Raw genomic sequence first — 12,608 nt, 5'->3', positions numbered from 1 at the left:
AGTAAAACTTGTCTAGACCCTTGGTTCATTCACATCTACTGCTCAGTGCAGCTGCGTGATGAGTTATTAATTATTTGGAGAGCTAGAAGTTACTCATTGAACTGAACTAGAACTGAACCCGGTTCCCTGGTGCGGAGAGGCAGCAGTGCTAACCACTGTGCCATCGTGCCGCCCTAAAAACATTAACAGTCAGAGGGACAGCAAATTGAATGGTTTCCACAGGTTTTTCCTAGAAATGCTTATTCCGTGTCTGAAAGTCGAATAGGATCGTGAATGAAAAGCCATTTTCAGTCTCCCCGATTGCAAAAAGTTACTCGTGTGAATTTTATTTGAGCCATAAAAATAGAAAAGGCTGCCTTGTACTAATCCCATCTGTATTCATGTTACAGGCACAATTATGAGCAAAACTGCCCCTTGTGGCAAAAACTGCCCAAAATAGCAAGCTAAACATTTAGACGACTTGAACCAATTCAGGAAGGGATTGACAAGGCGAGGAGAGCTTCAGTGAGTTGGTGGCACTGTAACTCAGTGTACTGTGCAAGAGAAAAGTGTCATGGTAGGGATCGATTAGGTAACTGTGGCCTTAGTGAAGGCAATACCTTAAATAAAGACTCGAATTGCACTATGGAGAGTAAAAAGATTGCAACTTACCCTCGTGACTCTAGTGCACCAAGATATGCCATTTGTATAGAATCAAACCACCCACAGAAACCCTTAGCAGAGGATTAAAAATAAACAAATTTTAAATGGTTATGGTAAGAACCAGTTCGAGTAGCAATATCCTTCTGTATTGTGAACGATTACGCCAGGATTCAGCAAGGTCCTCACCTAGCTTTCCCTATCTGTTGTTCTCATTTTAAAATGAGTAACTTCTAGCTCTCCAAATAATTTGTATCTCATCATGCAGCTGAGCAGTAAATGTGAATGAACCAAGGGTCTAGACAAGTTTTACTATGAATACAGGAGTGTTGCACTGTCAAGGGGTGCCACCTTTCAGATGAGACATTAAACCGGCCTCCCTCTCAGATGGCTGCAAAAGATCCCGTGCCACTGATAAGAGGAGAAGCAGGGGAGCCCTCCCCAATATCCTGGCCAGCATCATTTAAAAAAGGTTGTCATTATCACATTGGTTACTGTGGGACCTTGCTGTGTGCAATCTGACTGCCCCATTTCCTACATTACAACAGTGATTACATTTCAAAAGGACTTAATTGGCTGTAAAGTGCTTTGGGATGTCTGTCCTGAGGTCATGAGAAGTACTATAAAAATCTAAGTTTTTTTTAATATACTTCAGAGACACAATATCTGGCATCTGGCATATACTAATTCACAGAAAGGAACCAATATTTCTCATTGCATGGTATTTATTTGCACTCATAGTCAAAAACATTATACATGTTTAACTAAAAAAAAATTCCTCAACAGCCAACCAAGGCAAACTTTCCCAGGAGAAAAGCTTATCTAAAAGGAGGGCAGTTTAGTTTAGCCTTCAGGAGACCGCAGCTAAGCAGTGACATTCAGCATTTAAACTACTGAGTCTGGTTTCCTTATCCTGGTAGAAGAATCAAGGACCCAGTTTAAGACTGTTAAGCCTCCCAAAGTCCGATCTGAACAAAGTCCAGTATAAAAGTAGCCTGTGACCAGCAGAGCAGCAACAGTAAAGAGCGAGGAACAAGTCGCCCGCCTGGTTTGCTTGATAGGATTTTGTACATAAACTGCTGAACAGAAAGAAAAATCTATAAAAGGAAATTGAAAAGCAGCAGGCTTCCTGCAGATACACGAAATCAAATTTAAACAGAAAAACACAGCCTTGAACAGGCTGCACAAAGAGAGAACATAGACCAGCAACCTCCATTCAAATTAGATTTTTGATTATTTTGAAGCTATAAAATTGAACAGACAATTGCAACGTTAAATGTGTGGAATAAGGGAAGCAGGACTGCACCAAAATCCACCCCACGCAAGGGCCATCAATCTCGCTGCGGAACAGCCTCACAAAGCCACAGTGATTTTCCAGCTGAACAGTACCATGCATTTGACGTCCAGATCAGATGCAGTTTTTGTTTTACAATCTCTATTTTTGACATAAATATTTAAGCAAGACGAATTCTAGGACAAAAAAGGAAGATTGTCGCTCATGCAAGGTTTTTCTCATCCTCACCCTGACAACTTACCCAGGTCGATTCTGTTGGAGGTATGTGACGGGTATAGAAAGCGTGGCTCCTTCCCATGCCCGTCCCATGACTGATTTGATGTAGGTGTTCAACTGTCAAATCAGGGCTTGGAAGGTTAAATTGAGAGCAAGTTGTATGAACTTGGCTCATATTGCCTGCAGCTCAGAAGATTGAGGGCGGACTGATCTATGATCTGAGAAATCAAGAATGAGGAGATAAATAATTCCAGAGTGAGGCTGTTCAGGAGGGAAATTGGAAAGAGCTACGTCAGAGAGAATAGGACTGTTGAAGTCAGGAATTCTATTCAACGGGTTGCTTGGGACGCAGAGAATATAGTTCCAAGTGGGGGAGAGCAATCCTACATGAGCAAGGGGATCTTATATGGCACGGCAACGCAGGTACTGAAATCAGTCAGACCAACCCAACGCCCAAATTATAGTACAAATGGTGTCTACCATGGAGAGCCCCTCAGCAACTTGTTGATTAAATGCTCAAATCGTGGTGCGTGAGCAGATGTAGTAAATACTATACTGTTTGCTGAACTTCATCTTTTCCTCAATTCCAAGAGATAGCAATACACAAAATTTAACACTTCAATTAATTGCAAAAGTATATAAACCACCCTATGGTATAACCATTACAGTGGACATCACAGCTCCTGGCCAGAATCAGCCAGCTGGATCTTTGATTTTCAGTTCAACTAACAAGTAACACACTTGTGTTTTTCAAGCACAAGTAAAGAGCAATTAGGCTCCTTTCTAACTGGTATCTTTGACTGGTCACATACCGTATCACTGCTTCAACACCAGGGCAGAAAAAATTACTCTACCCACCAAAACAGAGTTCTGCACATGAGTTGACATTAACAAACTGACCCTCACTCACTTAGTGATTATTTCATAACATTCATAGAATCATAGAACCCCTACAGTACAGGAGGTGGCCATTCAGCCCATCGAGTTTCCCCCGACCACAACCCCACACATTTACCCTGCTAATCCCCCTGACACTAGGGTCAATTTAGCACAGCCAATCCACCCAACCTGCACATCTTTGGAGTGTGGGAGGAAAACCAGAGCACCCGGAGGAAACTCATGCAGACACGGGGAGAAAGTGCAAAGAGGAGCAGATATTACTATCTGCTTTCTTTAACATCCAAGAGGTTCCAGTAAGATTAGTGGAGGACCAACAGAGCAACAAGCACTTCTTCAGCACAGCTTCACCCAGCACCGGAGATTGTCCCACCACCTACTGTAGTATCCTTGAACTACGTCAGGTCATTACCCAGGAATTATGTTGCCATCCTGATAAGCCAGGCCTTCCATAGCAACGCCAAATACATAACTATATTTTTATAGCTGGCTAAAATAGTTTATGCTTCCGTGTAAAGTAAAGGAACAGGCGCTTTCAGAGTCAATATTTAATCAGGACTCAAATTACTGATGGCTCAAGATGAAATGAGTAGTTGACATCTATCACCTGAATTTGCAGATTGCCATTTTGAAGTACTCTCTGGTTAATATAGGCTGCAGTTCATTTGATTAATTTAAATGTGAACCGATTTACACATCTGCACTCACCATGTCCCTGAACATTATGACAGTGGTGTCATTACATCAGATTAATCAAAATCAGCAGTAAATCCATGGCCCACATAGTACAGTTTTTCAAGGCAATAAATTTGGATTCCTCAATAGTCCTGCAGCAGTGACAGTCCAATTATCAAAATTCTTGCAAGAGCTCCTAAATAAATTGGCAGCCACAGATAGCACAAATACCGGCACAAATGTCACAAAATCCACCTCCGTAAAATTGGGGATCGCCGAGGATGTTGATGTTGCCTCCAGCATCCTGACTGGTGCTATAAATCACCCAAGGAGCTCGCTTATGTTCTGTGATGTTGAATACCAGCATCCTCCTTAGATACTGTCATGTAAACACTCCATTCTCTGTTCTCTCTAAATTTAACGTACCTTCAAAATCTCATACATGTAGAATCGTATATCATAATCTGTTAAGGTCTGGTAGAGCTGCTGTAAGGAATATATACAAGAAAAGATTAAGAATACTGACAAAGCCATGGCTGGCTAATTGAAAATAAAATTCAATAAATCTTTATGCATAGAATAATGAAAGACAAAATACATTTCTTCTCCTTGGAAACATAATTGCAAATGCACCTTAAATATGTGTTATTTCTCTTCACAATTAAAGCAATGGAACTCTTCAAAGCTCATCAGCAGCAATGTGCACTGTGCTGGTCAGATGGATATTTATAACCCTGCAGTTATCCTAATATGTGGAGATGCCGGCGTTGGACTGGGGTAAGCACAGTAAGAAGTCTCACAACACTAGATTAAAGTCCAACAGGTTCCTGTTGGACTTTAACAGGTTCCTGTTGGACTTTACCTGTAAAGTCTCGCATTCCAATCATTATCTTGTAAATTGAGTTTGTGTCTGTATGTGACCTGTTCGTGAACACAAGTCCTCATTCACCTGATGGAGCCTGAGACTCTGAAAGCTAGTGCCAAATAAACCTGTTGGACTTTAACCTGGTGTTGTGAGACTTCTTACTGTGGTTATCCTAATATCCAAACCCAGCTATCTGAACTACAGACAGAAAGAAAACACTTCCTTCTTTATTGGACTCGCAAAAAACACATGAACACTTTACCATTTTTTTGGTTTACACTTGTAGAACTACACGATCTTTAGTTGCATCGTTCTTGAGTGTGTGGTGTTTGACTGATGTAGATCTTTTGAATTGAATATGTGAATAAATAATTATTGTTTAAATCTATGAAACTAGGGTTTCAACTCTGCTGCTAATTGACCACCACTAACAGGGGTTCAGAAACACACACATCTACCTTCTCAAAAGTAACCCATACTGATTTGAGGACAGAGGGGTGGGAGGGGGGGGCAGTTTCAGTTTATTGCCATTCCCCTGTCCATAACAGCTTTCAAGGTCAGACAAAAAAGGGATAGAGGTGGCGTGGAAGTTCCTCTACTCCTCTGGAAATTATGGGCTCTCTTATTGACTTGCTTTTCTTTAAGTGTGTTTGAAAATTGCACTTGCAAAGTGCGATGGGTTTTGAGAGTAAAAATTTTAGCAGCTGAAATATGGAATTAAGTGTCTTCCATTGAATTTGAAACTAAATTTATCAATCGTAAACAGCTATGCTTGGAACGGAAAAAGTGACAAACGGCTGGGAATTATGAAATCAGTTTCAGGAATAAATAACAGAAGGGAAAAAGGGAACTCCTTAGCTAAAGAGAACATCAAATGGCAACGTTAGTAGCTGGAGAGAATCTCAAGAAAATTATTTCCCAAGAACAAACGGTCACAATTATATATTGCAGTCGACTGAAGGAGAAAGCAACACCAAGGTGACAAATTATTGCTCAGGTACAACACTGTCGGAAAGGACTGGTCCTTTCTTCACTGAACTCTACATTTGTGGGGCTCGGGGAAGGGGGCACAAGCGTAATCATAGACTCCCTACAGTGCAGAAGGAGGCCATTCAGCCCATCGAGTCTGCACTGACCCACCTAGGCCCTATCCCATGCATTTACCCTGCTAATCCTCGGACACTAATGGGCAATTTAGTGTGGCCACTCCACCTAACCCCGCACATCTTTGGACAGTGGGAGGAAACCGGAGCACCTGGAGGAAACCCACGCAGACACGGGGAGAATGTGCAGACTCCGCACAGACACGGACCCAAGCTGGGAATCGAACCTGGGTCCCTGCTGAGAGACAGCAGTGCTAACCACTGTGCCACCCTTATCTCCTAATGGGAGATGAATATCAGTGATAATTGCATCTAACTTGCAATATAAAAAGCACAATCTTACCTTGAAATCTGTATTGTTTACATGTTCAAAAACCAAAGCAGGTGTCCGTGACTGAGGAGAAACAAAGAATCGGAATCATAAATCTAAAATTAACAGTTCATGCAAAATATTTTACAAGGGAAAGTGTTTAGGATCCCCTTTGTTGGAAATGGTCATTGCTTAGCACCTATTTAATAGATCCAAAATTTAATGATATGAAATAAGCTAAGATTGTTTTTATCATGTCCCATAACATATTCTTTGACAAACGGTGATGACTTATAGGTTTTCATAATTTCTTCATCATGGAGATTACTGTTAAAACAGGCCACGGTAAATAACATTTAAATGTGCATCTGCATATTCGCAAATATGGATTCAAATAGTCACAACCACAAATTGTAAACTGTAACACATGAACCAGTCACCTTCTCCATCTCTAGCACCTGCTTTTCTAAAAAGACATCATTCAAACAGTAATTCAGAGCAATTTTTCCACCTTTACTAAAACTAATAAGATGCAAGTAAGTGGTTTATAGAAATGCCAGCACTGAGGAGGAGAGGAAGGAGTAGACTGCACTATAATAAAGTGATAAATTAATTGGCTAGTGTAACCGTGAACCATGCAAAGGACTGGAGGAATTAAATCCACACCAGCCTTCCTCTGCATGGCTCATTACCACTCTCATTCAGCTCTTTGGGGATGAAAGGTCAAATGAAGGTCAAATTTCTCTCTCAAAAGCCAAGATAATCTGAGCAAAAAAAAAGAGAATTTAAATCTCAAACATTGGGGTCTAAGTGATACAGTGTACAGTATTAAGACACTGGTCCCTCCCCTTTGTGCTTTGGTGTTCAATTTAGCCAAGACAATGATTGTTTTAAGGGCCCTATTGAGTTAAACCAATCTGCGTCCAGCTCCCAGTATGAAACCACGGCATGAATTTAATTAGCGGAAAACTAAATTGTCCACATCACAGAAATTAACAGGATGGAAGGTGTGGAGGAATGGAAAAATGTCACACTGAGAGAATACAGGGAACCTGACCTGTGAGTGCTCGATACTAGAAAAGGGTACATCACATAGCATTCGAGTCACCAGATTATTTTAAAAAAATCACAGAAATAATTAAATGCCTAAAAGATAAATGATTTAGCATCTAAATTACACCACAATAAAAGAAATACATTCAAATAAAAAATTACTTCAGGGATAGAATCCAGGTGTGTAGAACTAGGCACATCTCTGAATAGAACATTCATATGATCCTCTATAACTGGACTATTTATATGTACATTTCTACAACTCAACAAATGCCCACCAGTCCTCAACACACTTCTGGCATCACGTTCCCACGTTATCCCCATATTCTTTGATGTCTTAAAAATCCAGAAAACTCAGGCCCAGTTTCCTACTCATTAGGAAATTCCACCATCCAAAAATCAGCCCGGTGAACCTCAGTTGCATTCCTGCAGTGGCAAATATGTCCTTCCTTAGGTAAGGATAACAAAACTGGACACAACATTTTAGATGCAGTCTCACTAAGGTTTGACACTAAATTGCAAAAGGACATTATTACTCCCATACTCAAATCCCCTTGCGGTGAAGGCCAACATATCATTTGCCTTTTTAAATGCTTGCTGCACCTGCCTGCTGACTTTGGGCACTAAATGTTTGATGCCCCATGATAACTGTGGATGCAATAATGTGCTATTTAATCACTAGCAAGCTCATCAAGAAATTACATGCGCTCAATTTACTGGAAAAATGTCACCAGTCAACATGAATGGAAAAAAAAATTAACTGCCTCTGTGTTCTTAACTCAAGAAATGCAATAGGAAAGACTTATTTTACCATCCAGAGTTGCAGAGGGTAGCAACTTAAACCAATAGCTAGGTACAACAGAGGTCTAAAAGCAAAATACTGCGGATTCTGGAATCTGAAACAAAAACAGAAAATGCTGAAAAATCTCAGCAGGTCTGACAGATCTTGGAGAGAGAATAGAGCCAATGCTGAGTCTGGATGACCCTTCATCAGAGCTAAGAGCCACTAAGGCTCCTAGCTCTGACGAAGGGTCATCCAGACTCAAAATGTTGGTTCTATTCTCTCTCCATAGATGCTGCCAGACATGCTGAGATTTTTCAGTATATTGTGTTTTTACAACAGGAGTCTACTGTGCCATGAGTAACCATGGAGTCCCACTGAGTAACAGAAAATACTGAAATCCGAATAATCAGTTCAGCTTTTTCAATGCCGGTTCTCATTTCCTATTATTTTAATTTCCTCTCAGTTTCCTTTACTGTGCTCTTAATAGTCACAAAGAAACAAAAATCCTTCTCAACTAAAAGATGTGTTAAGTTGCACTTCCTTAACACTTCACTATTTGATTCAATTTTTATTATAGCTGGATTTCAGTATAAGCTTAATTGAAGTGAAAAAACTGAGATCTTCACTTACCACAGGATCTTTGACAATATCTATGAGTGTGATAATATTTGGACCTCCGCGCAGATTCTCCAATATTTTAATTTCACGTTTTATTTTCTTCTTCTTTACAGGCTATATGAATAAAAGCATATATTTGCCTTAATTACAAGATTAACAAGTAAATTGCGATTATTTTATTTCTTCCTTTGCTATTGCACACAAACTTTGGAGCGCCAATGCAGCAACAGGAATGTTCTTCAAAATAAATATTCTTTCATGGGACGTGGGCTTCTCTTGCTAGGCCAGCATTTTTACTGCCCATCTCTGCCCTCGAGAAGGTGGTGGTAAAGCCGCCTTCTTGAACCGCTGCAGTCCATTGTGCTTTTAGGGAGGGAGTTCCATGTTTTCGATCCAGTGAAGGAACAGCAATATATTTCCAAATGAGGATGGTGCACATCTTGGAGGGGAACTTCCAGGTGGTGGTGTTCCCATGTACCTGCTGCACTTATTCTGCTAGGTGGTAGTGGTTTTTGAAGGTGTCTGTCAAAGGAGCCTTGATGAGTTGCTGCAGGGCATCTTGCTGACAGTGCACACTGCTGACACTGGGTCAGTGGTGAAGGGAGCAGATGTTGGAGGTGTTTGGTGGGTGCTAATTAAGCATGCTATTTTGTCCTGGTGCTTAGCTTCTCGAGTACCTGAACTCATCCAGGCAAATGCAGAGAATTCCATCACACTCCTGACTTGTGCCTTGTAAATGGTGGACAAGCTTTGGGGAGTATGGAGGTGAGTTACTCACTGCAGAATTCCCAGCCTCTGACCTGCTCTTGTAACCACAGCATTTATATGGCTGGTCCAATTCAATTTCTGGTCAATGGTAACCCCCAGGGTGTTGATAGTAGGGGATTCACCAATTGTAATGCCAATGAATGTCAAAGGGAGTTGGTTATATTCTCTCTTTTCCATTGGAGTTAAGGATCTTATGAGTGGCCTGCCAATAGATTCCTCATTTCCATACAATGTTATTCCCGTTCAACTCTCTTTTGCTCTGCTTTAAACCTCTGTATCTGTTGCAAGGCCAGGAAGAGGAAGAGCAAGTAGGTGAGTTGTTCTTGTAGACAAGCAGCAGAGACATGGTGGATGAATGGCCTCTTCCTGTGCTGTAACCATTCTATCATTCTATGTTGGAGGTCAGAATTTCATGAACCATACAATCTTACAGCACATAAGGGCCCACTCAATCCATTGTGCCTATACTGGCGCTTTGAAACAGCTATCCGGTTAGCCCCACTCTAAGATTTTTTCTGAAGAAGACTATTGATGTTTCTTAAGATGTAACGGGTAGACTCAGCGGTCATTGGAATAATGGATTTCTTCCAGGTAGTATGGCTTTTATTCACATTCGACTTGGTAGTGTGTAGTTCAGGCATGGATCATGATATTGCTGAAAACAGACATTTTGCTGAAGCTTTTCGTCTTTCACTCATCAGGACAATCATAAGAATACCAACGTTTCTCTGACATTGGTATTCTTGCAATTGTCCTGATGAGTGCAAGACAGAAAACTTCAGCAAGATGTCTGTTCTCAGCAATATTCAAGCTCTGTACTACCAAATGACCATTGTGAGATATGTTGAGAATTTGAAGCGTGCAGAGTTCACCAGCACTGAAGAAAGTCTTACCTTAAGTATTTTAACAACTACTTTTTCATTGTTTGTGATGTTAATGGCTTCAAACACTTCACTGTATTTCCCTCGACCTAATTTACGAACTAATTGGTAGTCATCTTGATTTCTGCAAAGGAACAGAACATGAAAGAGAACGGTTAAAAAACATACAGCTCAATTCAATAGATAAAGCAAAACATTCAGAAAATGAAAACCAATTATAAAAGGGTATACAATAGGCCACAATTTCACAACTGTACTGAATTATCAAATGCTGCCTATTAATGTCTTCCTCACCAGCAGAACCTTGCATTTTCAGTTCCATTGAGTACATTCTTTATGCATGTTCCACATTATCAAAGCACTAATGTTTGCTTTAAATTGGCTGAACGATACGTGCAATAACTATTATATGCAAACAACAACTGACACATGGACATATCAATACAGCATAAATACTGACTCAACAAGCCCGTAGTTAAGATATTCCAGTTCAAATTAGATCAAGAATAACAGCTTTAGCATTTGAGTAGCATTCAGCATAATTGGGTTCTAATATCTGATTCCTGCCCTTTCTTCATGGGCCACAAAGGTTGCAATAAATGCTTCAGTTGAAGCGACTCTTCTACAGTGAGACTCTTCTACAGTGAGACTCTTCTACAGTGAGACTCTTCTACAGTGAGACTCTTCTACAGTGAGACTCTTCTACAGTGAGACTCTTCTACAGTGAGACTCTTCTACAGTGAGACTCTTCTACAGTGAGACTCTTCTACAGTGAGACTCTTCTACAGTGAGACTCTTCTACAGTGAGACTCTTCTACAGTGAGACTCTTCTACAGTGAGACTCTTCTACAGTGAGACTCTTCTACAGTGAGACTCTTCTACAGTGAGACTCTTCTACAGTGAGACTCTTCTACAGTGAGACTCTTCTACAGTGAGACTCTTCTACAGTGAGACTCTTCTACAGTGAGACTCTTCTACAGTGAGACTCTTCTACAGTGAGACTCTTCTACAGTGAGACTCTTCTACAGTGAGACTCTTCTACAGTGAGACTCTTCTACAGTGAGACTCTTCTACAGTGAGACTCTTCTACAGTGAGACTCTTCTACAGTGAGACTCTTCTACAGTGAGACTCTTCTACAGTGAGACTCTTCTACAGTGAGACTCTTCACCAATGTTCAAAAATGCTGTCAATCTACTCTTAACGCAAGTGATCCATGCTTTTTGAGCACTTATTAAAAAATGTATTATTGAACAAGTAAATTACACTCGATACCAGGCAATCCAAAAGCTCTTTTGCTTAAAAAGGTTGTTTTGGTTCATAAATTTAACAAAAAGATTCACAAACATGAACTGCGCACAAACTGTTGCTTCTTCACAATCCGGTTGATGAAATCAAAGCCTTTTGCTTCAAAAACCCAGAAGTAAACTCTTACTCTACCACAATAAAGCTTAACTGTAAGGAATATAACTCATGTGGATTAGGACATCTCTAACCTGGCTGGAAAAGGTTTCTTTAGCCAGTCCACAAGAGAGAGAGAGAGAGAGAGCGGTGGGGGGGTGGGGGTACATATATTATTATGCTCCCATTTCCCAAATCTATTCTTAGTTTAGTTACTCAACTGCAATTGAGATTGTGCAAAACAATGTTTTATTAAAATAGCTGTATTCACACTACTGGGAATGAGTAAGAGAAGTGGTCTGCACTCTTCATAACAAACAACTAATGGGATATCATGGTGAGCCCAATCACAGAGTCAAGGACATAGAAATCATAGAAACCCTACAGTGCAGAAGGAGGCCATTACCGGCATCAAAGAATTACTTGATGCCCCAAGGACTTGATGTGTGTGGTACATGTTCCGAAATGAGCATGCACTCCTTCGCAAGAATCTATTTTCAGAAACTAAGGAAATCAAAATGCCTTATGGAGATGACAAAAGAATAATTATTCTTGAGAATTAGTCTCAAGGTAGCAAAGTATCCTGAGAGGGATGGGGTGCAGGAGACAGGGGGGAAGGAAGTTGAGTGGTTTGTAATGATCTGTACTCCAGGTAAGATTAGCAATAAGAAGTATTTCCAAGAGTCACACTTTTGAACACAACTTTAAGCATGCTCCTTCGACAATAGAATGGTTACATTGGTGAAGAACAAAATTAAAATGTTTGCAATTGCTAAGTTTAGCTAACCAATTTGCAGTTGATTACAAGGAAATTCTTGAGTCAGTAATGCATACAATGACCTATAAGCAGCACTGCATACTGATACCTCCCCACAGCAATGTGCTCAGCTAGTCTAAGAAAAATGGTTTCATTTTCAGCAAAATTACATTTTGGACAATTACGATGGCTCATCCACATGTATCTAATTTGCAGCGCAATGGGAAATTTTCCATTTTTTCATTAAAGGCTGTGAAGAGTTACACCAGCAGAAGATGATATCGTCAAAACCATCCACTGCAAATCCAATTCGATGAGCGGAACTCTACACACTAAGCTTGCCAACTTA

At 40.4% G+C, this 12,608-nt stretch overlaps 1 protein-coding gene across 4 annotated transcripts in view; it reads right to left on the bottom strand.

Annotated features, from left to right (window-relative positions):
• LOC144508639 (casein kinase II subunit alpha) overlaps positions 1-12,608 on the bottom strand; it is a 71,858-nt gene that overhangs the window by 17,954 nt on the left and 41,296 nt on the right. For 2 of the 4 annotated variants that reach the window (XM_078236858.1, XM_078236860.1), the window contains exons 3-6: positions 10,116-10,227; positions 8,467-8,568; positions 6,033-6,083; positions 4,148-4,207 (exon numbers count right to left, since the gene is read on the bottom strand). In XM_078236858.1, coding sequence (XP_078092984.1) covers positions 4,148-4,207; positions 6,033-6,083; positions 8,467-8,568; positions 10,116-10,227 — 325 coding nt within the window. The remainder of the gene's footprint in view (positions 1-4,147; positions 4,208-6,032; positions 6,084-8,466; positions 8,569-10,115; positions 10,228-12,608) is intronic. The other 2 variants (XM_078236859.1, XM_078236861.1) reach the window with 1 other exon arrangement.

Source organism: Mustelus asterias, chromosome 20, assembly GCF_964213995.1.
Source record: "Mustelus asterias chromosome 20, sMusAst1.hap1.1, whole genome shotgun sequence".
In the NCBI taxonomy this organism is placed as follows: domain Eukaryota; kingdom Metazoa; phylum Chordata; class Chondrichthyes; order Carcharhiniformes; family Triakidae; genus Mustelus; species Mustelus asterias.
The sequence above is the reverse complement of the archived record's forward strand: the minus strand, read 5'-3'. Positions and strand labels throughout refer to the sequence as shown.